Source organism: Amblyomma maculatum, chromosome 11 (assembly GCF_055883805.1).
Source record: "Amblyomma maculatum isolate TAMU_Amacu chromosome 11, ASM5588380v1, whole genome shotgun sequence".
Classification (NCBI taxonomy): Eukaryota; Metazoa; Arthropoda; class Arachnida; order Ixodida; family Ixodidae; genus Amblyomma; species Amblyomma maculatum.
This window is the reverse complement of record NC_139354.1, coordinates 32351404-32367462: the sequence shown is the minus strand read 5'-3', so window position 1 is coordinate 32367462 and position 16059 is coordinate 32351404. Positions and strand designations below refer to the sequence as shown.

Sequence of the window (16059 nt, the reverse complement as noted above, 5' to 3'; positions counted from 1 at the left end):
CGACACTCGCTTCTGGGACGGGAAAATGTCTGTTTGACTTGCATTAGAGCTACGACTAATGCCACAAGTCATTATGCATCATCATTAGGGTATGTCACCACCTCCGAGAAAAAAAAAATACAATTTTAGTTTAGAACATAGTTTGTTTGGCTGCAAAGCTTATGTAAATGGAATGTTTTGTATAAAAAAAATTAATAATTTGTTGAAATGTGGGTACTACACCAACAGTCGTAACTCTAAAATGGGAGGTGCGATTCAAAATCATTTTGTCAATTACATACCGAGGTCAATAACCTGTGCTATCAATTCCAATAGCTTGCATACCTCCATACTAAAGGGCATTATCATAAAGATACGGATAAAAATTACAACTGGCAGATTTTGTTTTTTCATACAACAACCCACAGGAGAAAAAATTACCAGTAGTTCTGTCATTCTGCTTCATTTCACAGATTACGGTATAAAGAAAGAGCATAGAAAGTTTTACGCCGAAATATTCATTAGAACAGAAGTTATCACTGCTCGCGTAACCGTACGTAGCAAAAAAAGAAGCATGTTCTCTGGAAAAGACACATTTTAAATATTGAAACAAATGTCTAGGTAACAAAAAGCGTGCAATCTGCCTAAAAAGCATCAGGCTCATAGCCACACGATGGCCACTGGCACTTTTGTCGCAAAAGAAGATTATGCTGCCTGTAAGGAAGTTACAGGCAGCATAATCTCTTCTTGTGTGAGCTGATGCAAGTTTTTTTTTTTCTTTTTTCTCCTGCCTGTCCCCAGCCAAGTGATGTTCCGCATTCCAATTCTGCAGGAGTCCACGAGTTCCACTCTGGGTTTATACTTGCTGTGTTAGTTACGCAAGAACTTCCGTTGACACTGTTGTCTTGCTCTGAACTTAGCAGTCTTTTCAGGATTACTACAACATTCTGCTAAAATGTCTAAGCTATTAGTCTGTGAGCTTGAAAGGAGTGATAAACTAGCACAGACAACTCGCGAAGCAAATGTGATCAATGTAAACAACATAAAGCCAGATCGCCTTGCTGCTCTCTGAAGGAAATTTTGAATTAAATAAAATATATTTGGCTCTGAAAAATGTTCCCAAAACCTTTCAGAATATACTTCAACAAATTAATATATAGAAACAGGCATACAAAGCAATTTTCGGGGTGATAGTGCACATACTGAGAAGTCCGAAATTTTCAGTTTCGGTTTCGTATGCGTGCCGGAGGAGTTGAAAAATCCGATAACATTTGAACAGTTTGAGTTAAAAACAATTTTTTTCTTTGAATAATATTCTTCAAATGCATATCTGAAGGTGGTGACATACCTTAAGGCGTTATAGCCAATTAATCATGACTAAATTTGGCACTGGCTTGCTATGTGGATTCTGGGTGGATTCTTGGCTACGACTTAGATTTTTGATATGACTAATGTTGCAAGTCATTACTCATTGTCATTAAGGCATTATAGCCAATTAATCATAACTGGATTCAGTATTGGCTTACATTGGCTCTGGATTGGATTTCTGGCTATGACTTGGATTCGGACTATAACTAATGTGGTTAGTCACTAAGCCTAGTAACCATGACTGGATTCGGTATTCTGTTTTTTTGCAAGTTATGTGGATTGCATAGGATTGGTTTTGCATCTGTCTTGTGGTCATGCATCCCGCAGACATTCACTTTCTGCGCACACTGATGAGCCAAGAAATGCTTTCGCATTAAAATTTGCATTTTGCGGCAACGACCACAACAATGGCCCAATCAAAGCCCACACGATGGCCACTGGCACCTTCGTCGCTTAGTCCCCAAAGCAGACAGCACATGATGCATCCCAAGCGTAACACCGGACATACTTATTGAGAAGCGGGTGCTGGACCTGACGAGGATAGAGGAGGCGCCGAAGATCCACCGCACCGCTGTTGGCCCAGCAATAAAATAAGAAGAAGAGAGAAAGAGAGGAGAAGGTAGAAAGAGAGAGAGAGAGAGAGAGGTTAAGGGAACAGACACGTACAGAGCAAAAAGTGACCCAGATGAGACCGCAAGGAAAGCAAAAGGGAAGAGGGCAACACTTTTCAGTTTTCCTTCCAGACATCAATGTTGTGCCAAGTGCGGATACAGGCAACTCGCTTTTGCGTATGACCGAAATGTCTCGGGAATTGACACATAGGCCATTGAGTGAGACTGTGTACGAAAGACACCAGGATACGGCATGTGCACTTCCCAGAAGCAGTCCTAAAGGAGAGCCTGGCGACGACCAGCAATGATACCAAACGCACAAAGAATCCACACGAGCTCCTGTCACAGCCGCAGCCGATTATTAAATGCCAGTTATAAAGCGAATCTCATCATCATCTGTCCCTTGTACAGGGACAGATGATGCATTAGCAAAGTTCCACTTTAGGGCGTCAGTATTGAAATGAAATGCACAAGCCGAAACCGTTGGTACTCACAATCCAGGCCTGAAAGGCAGGCTTGCCGGCAGTGGCATCTGGCTGTGTACCGGATTGTCTGCAGAAACGGGAAACCAAACCCCCGAGCAATAATGAATCGTGTAAATTAGTGCTCACTGTCACCACAAAACACTGCAGACCACTGCTGGTCTGCGAGAAGCGACTGCACGCACCCTTTATCCAACCCCTTCTAGATTACAGATTGCTAAGACCATTGTCACAATGTCCCCTGCACATTTCACTATGCCTCTCACTATATCTAAGGTATTTACTGACCACTGGAATTGGTTCTAAGCCACAATAGCAACACCAATTGTTGCGCGAGTCTGGAATACAAGATGCCGGGCATATCCAAGCATGCCTAACATTCCAAATGCCAGCTGTCGCACCACGAGCACTGGCTAAGAACGCACAGCACCAAGGTCCTAACAGCACAGTAGTGACAACAATCATTGTATAGCAAGGCACAAGTGGGCGTAGCAGAACTCCTTGGCATGAAAGCCGTAACAACCCCGAAAAGCCACTATCTAGAATACCCACAGTCCTGGTCACAAGTTTGGAGCTCACGACTCATTGGGCTATGAACTTTTGATGAAGGCTTTAGCTTCACTTGACCCCCTCCCCCAGAATACCGATACGACCGCTGTCTCAGCCCTAATAACAAAACTTGCATTACTAATTACGGCCAGCATGCTCATGTGGCCAGACTTGTTGCGGTGGGGACCTGAACGGTTATCAATCACATCAGATTTTCAACGAATCTGCCCGTAATTTTTTTAATAAACTATGTAGTAATTAAGGGGGCACTCACTGAGCAACATAGGTGAGCCCATCATGACTCGGCCCCGCCCCAGCATGGGATGAGGCACAGGGGGCACAGGAAGCCGGCCTCCTGCAAACAAGTCACACCAAGCATGCTGAAAGAAACACGTTCATGGGGCAACCCCATATTTCATCCTTGGCCTTCTTAATAACTACCACCCATCAGTTTGTGTCGAGCGTGAACAATAACAAATAAATGAGCAACTATTATGCTGTAGCTCATCTGTTCACACTTCCCATTTCGCACACTACTTCCCCCTCACCGAGGCTTTGACCACGGTGTGAAATCCTTATTCAAACCCTACTGTGGTGTCCAGTGCATGGATGAAGGGAATGAATAGGCGCAGACGACACCTCAGGGCAGACAATATTTTCTTCTTTTTCCAACTGTGTGTGAACGTGCACATTTGAGAGAAGAGAGAATAAATAGTGCTGATGACAACAGCACAGGCTGTAGGAAAAGCAAAACTTTAACGAGTCATCCTGTCTGCACAAGCACGCACGCACACACACCCCCCAAAATGTTGCAAAGTGCAGTTTGAGTTGCACTTGAATCTGCGAGGCCTAGCCTGCACAGACGAGTGAACGGAGCCTTCAACATTATCGCGTTAAGACTGCTATTCATAACTTGAGTTAGCCGTTAGCCGGGTGTCATAAAGTCGTCCAATAAATGCATTAGTGTCCATGGAAATGGGTGAACTCCATATCAGAAGCTAACGACAAGGCAGGTGTATGTTGGTACACAAGCAGGCCCATATAGACAGATGGATTTATTAAAAGGAAAGGCAGAGAGGTTCATGCTTTCACACTGCCATATGTAATAAATGATGAAGCGTTCCAAATCAATAATCAATTTCAAATAACTAATTCGCAATTCTGGTACACCCCAAAGAGCAAAGACTCTATCCAATGTCAACTCCAACGTCAGCATTTACACCTCGCAGAGGCTGTTTCATACGAGGTGCCAACTTCAAACGAACATCGTCCCCACTACAGTTAGGCGTCAATATAACGAAATCCTCGATATAATGAGATATTTCGGTAGCGACGATGACGATGGACTGGAAACATGTGCAGGTTGCGTCGCACCAGGAGGACTTGAGAATGACTGACGCCCTGCGGGACCATGTTTTTGCTAAGAATCTTCCACTGCACTATGTTCAGCAGTTGGATGCCCTGCAGAAAGGTGTCGGCCAGATTGCTGTGAAACAGACACTTACGGATTACGGGTTTATTTCTGCTACAAAATAAAAAGCGTAAGCTATCCCATCCTCATTAAGCGTGTAGTTTATAATGTTTTCTTTGTTTTTTCGGTCTAACCCAGTTATAACAATTATCGGTTATAGCAATGATATTTCCATGGCACTTTAATATTGATATAGTAAGTGGGTTTGACTATATGTATTTTATGTATGCTGCATTTTCCCGAATTTCGCCCCATTTTAGAACAGTGATTCAGTTCTCGCACAAATTTTGAATAAAAAACGTGCAAATGCTCAGCTGTCTGTGCACTTCCTTATAGATTTGGTGAAGGTTACCGCATTTACTCGAATCTAACGCGCACCTTTTTTCCGATATATCGTGTCCAAAAATTGGGTGCGCGTTAGAATCGAGTACGACCCTAAATCTCCGATATCATATCGCCATCGGCATTTCAAAATGGCCGCCTGGTACGCACTTCAAGCCTACTAGCTGGTCTAGCTGTCTATGCCTAGCTGCGGTAGCGTCCTTTGTGTGCTTTGGTACATGTGCTTTGGTTAGCCTACCCGTTTTCTGCGATTGACCGACCAGTATGGACGTGCGGACAGCGAAGATTCGTCGAGTTCATCATGATGCCACATTTAAAAGGAAAGTCATCGTGTGTGCTGAGACAAGACGGAAATCGGGCCGCATCAGGCGCATTCGGAGTTCCGGAAACATGCGTGCGGGACTGGTGCAAGCAGAAGGAAAAGATTTTCGGCAGCAAGGCTACACGAAAAGGTTTCAGTGGTCCGAAGCAGGGCCGGTTCGCCGAAATAGAAGAGCGGCTCGCAGAATATGTTCTAGAGCAGCGAGCGGCGCAGCGGCCAGTGACGACGGACCTGCTCAAAGTCCGGGCGATGCAGCTAGCCCTACAAACAGGGCTAATGCGGAGCGACTTTAAAGCGAGCAGGTGCTGGCTGTCAAATTTTATGAAGAGAAAAGGCTTTTCTCTTCGAAGGCGGACAGGGATATGCCAGAAGTTGCCTGAAGAGCACGAAGAAAAGCTGCACAGTTTTCAGCGGTTCGTTCTGAGTTTGCGCTGCAAGTACGGCTACCACCTCGGCCAGATTGGAAATGCCGATCAGACACCGCTCTACTTTGACATGCCTGCCACCACAACCGTTGAAAAGAAGGGGGCGAAGCAAGTGCGCGTGTTGTCTTCCGGCCACGAAAAAACACGCGTCACCGCAATGCTTTGTTGCACCGCGGATGGACACAAGCTGCCCCCGTATCTCATATTCAGGCGCAAGACGCTCCCGAAAGGAATCGTGTTTCCGAGTGGCGTGATTGTGCGCGCCAATGAAAAAGGTTGGATGACAACGGACTTGGTCGCCGACTGGATCGATCACGTCTGGCGCAAGAGACCCGGCGGCAGTTTGGGCCTGCGTGCGATGCTTGTGCTCGACGCTTTCAAGTGCCATCTCGACCAACGCATCAAGGACAAGCTCGCTGCGTGCAACACCGACCTTGTCATGATACCCGGTGACATGACTCGCAGCTCCAGCCGCTCGATGTTTGCTTGAACAAGCCAGTGAAAGATAGGATTCGGGCGCTCTACACCGAATGGCTCGTGAGTGGCTGCCATGGATGGGTGAAAGATGCGTGGTGCACGATACCGTCTGCCATGGTCATCAAGGCCTTTAAAAAATGTGGTATATCGAATGCCATGGACGGCACCGAGGATGAGATGCTTTGGTCCGTAAACAGTGACAAGGAGTTGTCTGACAGCGACGACGAGTGAACCTTGTGCCGGCATAGTGACAATCTTGGCAAGATAAGCCGTTTCCTTTTGTGGGTGTGTTTTTTAGTGCACCGAGATTAAATCTTTGCTTTTCCAAACGAGACAAAGTTGTATTGCTGTATGAAAGCGTGAGGTGTGCGGTACTTTTTTCGCGGAGAACGGGTGCGCGTTACAATCTGAGTGTTTTTTTTTTCGGGGGTGGGGGTCACGAAAAACGGGTGCGCGTTACTATCGAGGGCGCGTTAGATTCGAGTAAATACGGTAGCTGTTCACGAGCAAGGTCGCATGCATTTCACGCGTATGAGCGAGAGTTGTTCTCAAGCTCCCTTTAACATACTTTTTTGTCTAATTTGCTATTGCTGGTGCGAGCAGATCGTGATGGACGTGGTGTCTGGTTGATGTGTGCTCTCCGGAGATCACACTCTGCGTGTGCGTAGGCCCGCGAGCGAGCTGCGTTCAATGCAATTCGCCTATTTTGCCATTGCTGTTGCAAGCTGGTCGCGCTAGACGTGACACTGCAACCAACTTCCAGCAGCAATAGCAAGGTAGGCGAAAAGGTGCATTAAAGGTAGCTCACCCACGCACATATGCACATGCAGCATGCAATCTCCGGAGACAACACATCAACCTTCCCTCCCTTCCAGAGTGCGTTTGGAGGCACCCCGCTGTGCGCACGACCCCTCCCACTGCGGCAAAAATCGTTCGGTCCATAATTGAGCCTCCAAACGGTAGGGCATATCTGAAGGAGGAATTGGCGCTGTAATTCGTAGCTGCTGGAAGGTATAGGAATGTTTCCCTCCCGTGGCCATACCTAAAGGACCAGCAACAACTGGTTGAGTGGGTGCAAAAAGCGGCAGCCAGCAATGAAGACCTAGGGTCTCCGCCCTTTTCTGGCTGCATTTCTAGCTATGCCAATAAATGTTCGTTACTATTACTAACTACTACTGGTCAATCCGTGCTGTACCAGGCAAAGGACAACAGCAAAGACGGCACATCTCAGAGATGGGTTTACGTACCAAAGCCCGGCGGTTGTATTCCTGGCGACATGCGGCCATGGAGGGGTCCTGTCATCCTGGTGGGCGGTGACATGCCGAACTGGGCAGGCATCGGGATGGGGGCACCAGCTTGCAAGCCAGGAGGTGGGTACGGCGAGCGGCCCTGCGTCGCAAAAAAGGAGGCACATTAGCTGGAGTCCTAGGGAAGACTCATCATCGTCAGCCGGATTTTACCCACAATAGGGCGAAGGGCTCTCTCATATTCCTCCAACTAACCCGGTCGTGTGTTAGCTGCATCCATTTGACCCCAGCAAACTTAACCTCATCCTCCAAGCCAATTTTCTGCCCCCCCCCCCCCCTTTCTGCTGTGCTTTCCTTCCCTTGGAATCCAATTTATTCCCCTTAGCGACCGTCGGTAGTCCTCTCTACGCACTACACGCCTTGCCCATGTCCATCTCCTCTTCTTGATTTCCGGGGAAGACTGCCGCACCATATTTACGCTTTGACAAATGCTTCAAGACTAAAGTGCTACCGAGTGCAGTAGCACCGTGAAGGCAGATGCCCGACAAACTCGCCCAATCAAAAACCAACAACAACTGCACCCTTCAAAGTGCACGGCATCTTTGGTGAAGCGTGCTCTCTCCACACATGGCAAGCAACATTGGAATGACACATAACGTGGAGGGAAAATAGCAAGCACCAGCCCGCTGATGCCACAGTAAAACAAAGCCGCAGAAGACGCACCGGACTGAAGCGAAACTGTGGAGACTTTGGCTGCGCTCCGCGTAGCGGGGGCGGCACCCCTGGAGGAAGGTGGTCCACCGACCCTCGCCTGCCGGGAGAAGGCGTCCCCCCATCTGTGGCACCAGGGTAGGAGCGGGGCGAGGAGGGTCCACCGATGTCAGCATGGTAGTCACGCACCCCCCAGGGTAACCCTCGACGAGGGCTCTGCAGAGAAACAGCACCGTAAGTTTGGTGACGGTTAGAAGAACAACAAAAAATTGGCAGTCTAATCCGTGCTATGCCCAGATTATTCCACTCAGTCTAATCCGTGCTACGCCTAGATTATTCCACTGCAGGAAAACCTGTGAGCCAGCCCATATTCTGTTCGACATGAACAAAGCACAGATTGTGAGGAAACTTAGTTTTAATGACTTGTGTGTAATATGCATAGTTCATGCTGGTTGCATCGACGTGTGGGGCAAAGATGGAATTGACACATGATGCACTTCTGGCAGCGGCTTATTGAGAACAACCATAGGTCATACTACGAGTCTTAGCAATACAGGCGGCAGTTGACAAGTGGGATACGCAAAAGAAAAAAAAAAATGGTCGGTCAAGCACAAGGACTTGATTAGCGGACTATACGGCTAACTTTTGGACAAGTGGCGCCATCTGGTGCTGTTAATGTAATTCAAACAAAATTGCATAGCAGCTGTGCCAGATGGCACCACTGGGCCAATTAAAGCCCACAAACACACAGTAGTAGCAATCCTTGGCATTGGGCTAGAAGTTAACAATCCTGTACCTTTGCAATGCTGTTACTGGAAGTAGTTAATAAAAAAACTATGTAATACTGCTTCACTGCCATTATTTTGAAGTAATGCAGCAAAAACACTAGAGTTTCAGAAAATGCTCCGATAGTAACTGTGCCACTTCAGGATGTCTATCTGGCCTTAGTGGACGTAACTGTGCCGAACAATAAGAGCTGAAAATGTGGCCGTTAAATCCATTCCTGCATAACTCACCCCAATGGGCACTGGGCGACTGCAAGCCGAGTAGATCATATCTCGCTCCAGTTCTTCCAAGGTTCGCGCACTGGGGGGCAGCGGCGATCTCCCGGGAGCAGTCTTCATGCACCGAAGCAAAGCACCATATTAAAAACAACTACAGCAGAGTAAACTACACTTTGCAAGTTCGTTTCCAAATATCCTGAAGCCGCAAATGGTACACGGCATACACGGCATCAGCCAACCGCTGGGAGGTCTTCTTCATGAAACAGATAAACGCCCGCGTCGCATTTAGAACACTCTCAAAACAGCTAATTATGCACCCAGGCAGCAGAAACCACGGGCCCAATATTGGTGTTGTGTGGACAATACACTGACCCTATGGTGGGCCAATACTTACCAATACAGTACCTATATTGGGTCATTGTTCAAGCTGCGTGGGTAGCAACACATCACATTTGCCTGCCCTTTCTTCTTCAACAATGGCAGTCTACGTCGTCAGCAGTCAGTGACTCAGAAATTGATCATTCACACCACCAGAATCGACAAGTTCATCTCGTGCATTTTCAGTGAGCAACGAAAATACATTTTGAAGAGTAACTAGTGTTTGAGGTGGCAGTGTTTGAGCTCTATGTGTGTGCTTTGAATCTGGAATGTATGCATGTAGATGCCATGCTGGTCTCCTAAGCCTACTGTTTCACTCAGCACATGGTTGGCAGCAAACACGAGAAGCCTGACGCAGCTTTGACCAATACGCTCCCGACAGCCGTTGTTGGCGCCTGCCGCAAGCATTTCAGGGGAACTGTCATATATTTGCAACACGCTGATTTCATACCTCGAAACGAAAGAAGAAAAATCATATTAGCTTTCGTGGGCAAAACATGCCACTCCCAACAGCTTTCTTGACAAGGCACGATGTCGAACAATGGCAAATGGGACAAAGTGCAAAGCACCGTGCACAAATAATGCGCACTCCATGAAAACTGAAACGTCTGCTGCCACTGCACTGAGACACATGCGAAAAGAAGCGACGCCATTTTTCGGCAACCGGCTCTCGCTTTTTTGCAACAAGGCGACAAATCCATTCCAAGAAAACAATTCCACTAAAGAGACCTCCTATTCCACGCCTATAAGTAGGTCCAAGTGTAATTTGGCTTTTTTCATGCAACATGTGTGGAAACTAGTTTCCTCTTCACCGCGGCTGATCACCATCCCAGCAGCGTCGTGGCAACGCCGGCTGGGAGAGGAGGTAATTACATGCCCGTGGGGAAAGGAGAACCAGCAATGGGTGCACCACCAAGACGCCTAAGTGGATTCCCGAGAGAAGACGAAAGGGATCTTCTGGATCCAGCCAGCAGCAAGAGCGGTCGTCTCCCGCCGCCCCTCCCGGCAAATGCCGGGGAATAGCAGGCAGGGAATATGCAGCACGCACGGGAGGACTCGTCGTGCACGACTGCCCGTCTTCTGGTTCCCAACAGCGAAGCAACCAGTAAATACTGCACGCTCTTGCCGCCTCCCGCGGCAGACGCAGTGGTATGGCTTTGTCCGAAGAAAGCGCCGCACACAGGAGATCCCGGCCGCCATAGTCGTGGCACATGCAAATGTCCGCCGCCAAAGTCACACCCCCATTCCCCAGTCAGTGAGTATAAAACCCTTCTTACGTAGCCTTGCTCTTCCAAAAAATACCTTGTTGATGAATAGCTAGCTGGCATGCTTTGTATTATTTGCTAGTGCAATAAGCAGCATTCGAGTATTAACGCTGTGTCGTCCCTGTCCTTGTTCCTTTGTTCCCTCCACAGGTCGCTAGCGAGAACGCTGCATCCGCGGAGTGGCGGCGGGGCGGAAGACGGCCCGCCTCATACTGCCACACATGAAAGCAGTCAAATGTAACTACATCCTGGTCCGCCCATTATACTAAGCTCCTCTGCACAATGCCTGTCACAAATAGTAGCAATCACCCTGTCCACACCGATCACTACGCATTGGACACCTAAACAACCTGTCCGCATGGATGTGCATCAATAAGAATGCCGCTGCAGTTCAACATTGCCCCACTTCAATCAAGCTCAACATCTTGTAGCATTCTACATACTCCGTCAAGAACAAGCAAAATGCCTTGGGTTTGGACATGCTGGTGGCAAGCCCTTGCAAGGAGCAAAACCAGCTAGGAACTCTCACCTGGGGCACCGTCTGGTGTTGGGTCGGGCTTTGCTGCTGCATCTTCCACAACAGGGACGCCAGCCGGTCATCTGACGGCGGGTTCGCAGCCTTGGGCGTCCAAATGGTTTCCGTCTTTGGGGAGCCCTGAGCAAGCAAAAAAGTGACTTTACTCCCCACCATCCAGCAAGGTTCTCTAGCAACGCCCACGGCACCCAAGTGTAAATGCATCTAAAGGCAGCACAAAACATCGGCCCAGCACTCACACTGTTAAGCCATACATAGACCAGTACATTGCCAACACCGTCCAATGTCGGACCAATTGCATAGCACATAAGGTGGCCCAGTATGCCACAGGTAACATGATAGCAGGTCTTCAGGCTCTGTTGCTAAGGAAAAAAAATCCTAAGCAACGAGCACGAAGCTTCCTTTTTCACAGGCACAAATTTACTTCTACATTGACAAACTAGTTACTCCCGCAGAGGTACACAAAAGGTTATTTTCAGAGGTGACGAGAGAACTACAAATGAGAGGGACTTACACCAAACTGCTGCTGAAGAATGGCGGGTGGTGGAGGCGAGGGACAGGGGCGCCCCCATTCTGCAGGCCAGGGCTGCAGGATCAGGTAAGGCACCATTAGCAACACCAGCTAACCCTCTACAGTTTAGCCAACAACCAGTTCAGCATGCAAAAGCCACCTCCATGGCAACACTGCTATCTGTACAGAACAAACCACTCAGTGCCGGAACAGTCATGTGTGAAAGGAAATAAGCTACAAGCGTCTCCTTTTGAGACCTAGCTAACAGCCAGTTTTAGTATAACGAGCTTTATATGATCACATGCTAAGCGGAATAACGGGTCTAAAGTGTGCATACAAAGAATGCTAACATCGAAATGGAGTTGGCGCATCCAACAATTTTAAATTTTTTGCGGCTTTTGCTTAGCGCGAAAACATGGCGGTGTCCTTCCAAGCGAGAGCCACTCACTTCAGCCGTCGTCACGGTTCTGTGTGACACTTCTATTAATAACCATTAGTGTTGCCACCTTTCGCTATGACTGAACTTGCTTCGACGACCAAGTTCAGAGTTTAATTGGGCGCAGTTTTTGAGATACAGCCCTAGTTCTGGCCCCTCCACAGCATATTAGAGCCTCCATCTGTTACGCTGCCATCTGCGACTGCTCATAACGGTGCACAATGATATGACGACACAGAAATGAGTTTCAAGTTTTATGACTGTGCTTTTAAGTGTTTTAACAATATGGCATTCTAAATTAATTCAGCGAAATATCTCTATCATTCCATGTCACCTGAAGGAAAGTACCTTATTTACTCGATTATAAGCACACCCTTTTTTTAAGATCGGAATCTCCACCCCCCCTTTTTTCGCGGCGATATCGTGATGAGACGTGCGCGAAAGAACATTTTGTTCAGCAAAACAAAGAAAGAAAGCTTGGCAAACACTATTGCAATTCGCTTGCTGTGCCCTCCCCAAACTCATTCCAGCCTCCATCACGACTGTCAAACAGCCGACACCGAACAAAGCAACGCAGGCCACAATGCCTGCGAAACCTGCCGAGCACCGCCAAATCGCCGAATACCGGCCACTTCCACGTCAGGATGGCACACGTGGCACTAAAGTGGTTTGTGGTTTGTGAGGTTTAACATCCCAAAGCGACTCAGGCTATGAGAGACGCCGCAGTGGAAGACTTCGGAAATTTTGACCACCTGGGGTTCTTTAACGTGCACTGACATCGCACAGTACACGGGCGCCTTGCTTTTCGCCTCCATCGAAAAGTGGCCGCCGAGGCCGGGATTCGATCCCGCATCCTTGAGAACAGTAGTCAAGCGCTGTAACCGCTGCGCCACCCCTGCGGGGCAGCACGTGACACTAAATAATATGCAAGCAAAAACTGTCGATCCCAAATTAACGCTCTACTTACGCCTTGTTGCAAAAAAGTCCTTGTTCCTGCAACCTGAATTGCTACTTCACCAACAGACCAACACTATGTTTACAATCAAAGGGGGCACTTGCTGTCGCAGGAGCAGAAGGGGTGAAAAGTGGGCTCAGTGCAAGCAGGAGCAGGTACAAAAAAAAAGCTTTCAAAGCTGGTTTCCTGTTTTCCAGTGCCTTTATGTCGTCGTTCCTTCATGGCGAGCAACCGTACCGTCTGGTGCAAAAGCTTACAGTCCCCAACACCGCTGAGACGAATGACACCATGGGATGTAAACTTCCGCAAAAGGCGGTATACATCCTAGAACCAGACTGTGATAGTATAAAACGTTATTTCAATGGTGCAGTTTTGAATGTCGAAGCCCCCCTCACCACTGCTGTGGGTATGAGGCAGGAATGTGAGCAATCAAAACTTGCCCAATTTTTTTTCTTTCTCGTTGCACACAGGCTCCACGGAGCCCGCTGTTTGCTGCTAGTTGGGGAGTCCTTTGATTAAAGGTGTGGCAAAAGTATGCTTCGTTTTTTCGAACACAACACATTTTTTAAGACGCAACAAACCGCACAGACTCCTCCGCACAAAAAGACATATACTGGCATGTGCTTCACAATTGCATACTAATAACAATTCATACTAGACAGCCTGGACATCATTACATGAAAAAGCAGTTTCTCAAACTGCATCGTAAGCAGATGAAAGGATCACACACTGCAGTAGGGTACAGCCCAGATGATACTACTAAATGCCTCAAGCCCCAGTGTTCGCGAGCGTCACTCATGTATGCGAACACAGTGTCAGTTGTCTACTACTGTGCACTGTTCATTAACTGCGCCGTTTGCGGACTCTCTCCAATATAAACCTATCAAGGGCATCTAGTCTCAATGACAGTATTTGCAAGGAAATAGAGCGCATGCGGTAACATGTCCAACTCTACGAGCAGCTTGTGTGATTTAAACAAGAGCCTATTGGGGGGAAAAAGATATTTTCGAAATTACATAGCACATTTTGTTACTCTTCTTCAGAGAAGTTATTAGTCATCAAAGAACTTGCAGTTTCACATGCAAGCAGAGTTATTCCTCTGCCCGAGTGATTCGATCTAAATTGGACGGAGGAGTCTAGCATCACACTTACAGACGCCGATGACTTGGAGTAGGTAACGACAGCTGGGTCATCCTCTTGGTCATCCTCCAAACCCAAGTGGGAGATACTCCGTTCCACCACATCCTGCAGGCAAAAGGACATCCGGTAAGCTCCTAATGTTCAACTATGTGAGCAGAGCTGTGAACTCTCCCATAGCAGCAAGAGCGCAAACGTTATGAAGAGAAGAGACGCGACGAAGCTGCAGACAGAGCAGTTGCGCCCGAACTGAGTACTCATTTTCACCCGTCTTTCCACATGCCTAAGCCAAACTCTAACAATAAAAAAATAAGCCAGCACATATATTTGTCCAACCTACTGCGAGCAACGATCATTCGCCACATTTCTGGTCGCGGGCATGGCAGCCAGCTGCTACATTCAACCCAAATATCCTGTGAACCACAACTGCCTTTCACATCGCACCTCATCTCATCAAACTTCTGCCCATCCTCCAGGCTGATTGGATGTGCCTATGAACTGTGTGGAGCAAGAACTTTGACCTGTACAACTCTAGCATGGTGTGCGACGCATAAAACTGCTACCAAACGTTCATCTATTATGTCAATGCTCATCTTGTTCATGACTCCAGGTCTGCGACAGGCGATGAAATAAAGCCTTTGTGCATCAGTTTTTTTCTTCCAGAAGTGATACGCCCAAAGAAGGGAGCATTTTCAGCAGCCCGGACAAGGTAAAAATGGCAACTTGTGAGCGAAAGATAGAGTGGCATGATCGTAGCACCTCGGGCTGCACCGGCAGCCACAATACAAGGCGATGTCGCCATCAAAACAAGTACAGCTTTAATCGTTTTTCAACCTACCAACCATGCCTTGAGGATTTGGCCATGAATCCACTGGGCCAGCCAAGCGCGGCTAACACATACCTGGTTCAAAACCAGAGGGTCTTCGTCAGCCAATGGATCCCGCAGCGAGGCCAGCGGGTGTTTGGCGCGGTCTTCGAGTTCCGCAAACTTCTCATGCACCTCCTCCCAGCCATCATCTGTGAGGGTATCCAAACAAAGATGCAAATTTGAAACGAAAATAACTACTAACACCCCACAATGAACCTTCGACAGACTAACAGATGCCGTTCTTTACTTATGAAGGGGCGCTGCAATGCAAAGTGGACATGGTCCTGCTTTGTTCAGGATCAAAACTTTTGAATTTTGGTCATTGAATGTGAAATGCGTGCATCTCCTACATTTTTTTTAAGCATCTTTTAGGAAGCAAACATTTTGTTGCTTCTTAGATTTTGACACCTGGCATGAAAGCTAGAATACACTCTAGAATCTCTTTGCAAGAGACACATTACCCTAAACCTAACTAAGCATTACTTCATTGAACAGCATGTCAGCAAGCCTGCTTGTTGAGACAAGCGTACATCTAGTACGGACAAGACTTAACGAGTCTTCCACTAACAAGTTTGCTTTCAACAATACCGATTTATTTTCCGCCAGACCACGAAATCAAAACAAAGTGCAAGGCACAGCTTCCAAGGCACAGGCACAGAGACATCTAGACACCCTCCACAATTTAGTCTCCTGGAGCAATAATGTGTTTTACACAGCGCGTTCCGTAAGTAGGCAGATCTACAATATTGGCGTTCTCTACATGTTCTGTTCCGCGAATGTTACACAGTCGTCAAAGAAACGGCGTACACAGGCATCAAAAACATGACTTACCAAGGCCCCCTCCGAAGGTTTCATCGTTGAGGGCATCGTAATCGTCCTCAACTTCGGCCGTGAGCAGCTCATCTTCATGACCTAACGGACGCAGCCCCTAGAAAAGTGAATACAGGTAAGGGCATACCCCACACAACACAGCAGGAAAAAGAAAG

The 16059-nt window shown here is 47.6% G+C and overlaps 1 protein-coding gene across 1 annotated transcript in view; it reads right to left on the bottom strand.

Moving 5' to 3' along the window:
• The window catches only part of Patr-1 (Protein associated with topo II related - 1), a 30636-nt gene that overhangs the window by 13917 nt on the left and 660 nt on the right, over positions 1 to 16059 (bottom strand). The window contains exons 2-11 of the mRNA XM_084583331.1: positions 15905 to 16001; positions 15107 to 15222; positions 14221 to 14313; positions 11681 to 11752; positions 11161 to 11286; positions 9001 to 9102; positions 7997 to 8200; positions 7274 to 7415; positions 3264 to 3344; positions 2453 to 2510 (exon numbers count right to left, since the gene is read on the bottom strand). Coding sequence (XP_084439457.1) covers positions 2453 to 2510; positions 3264 to 3344; positions 7274 to 7415; positions 7997 to 8200; positions 9001 to 9102; positions 11161 to 11286; positions 11681 to 11752; positions 14221 to 14313; positions 15107 to 15222; positions 15905 to 16001 — 1091 coding nt within the window. The remainder of the gene's footprint in view (positions 1 to 2452; positions 2511 to 3263; positions 3345 to 7273; positions 7416 to 7996; positions 8201 to 9000; positions 9103 to 11160; positions 11287 to 11680; positions 11753 to 14220; positions 14314 to 15106; positions 15223 to 15904; positions 16002 to 16059) is intronic.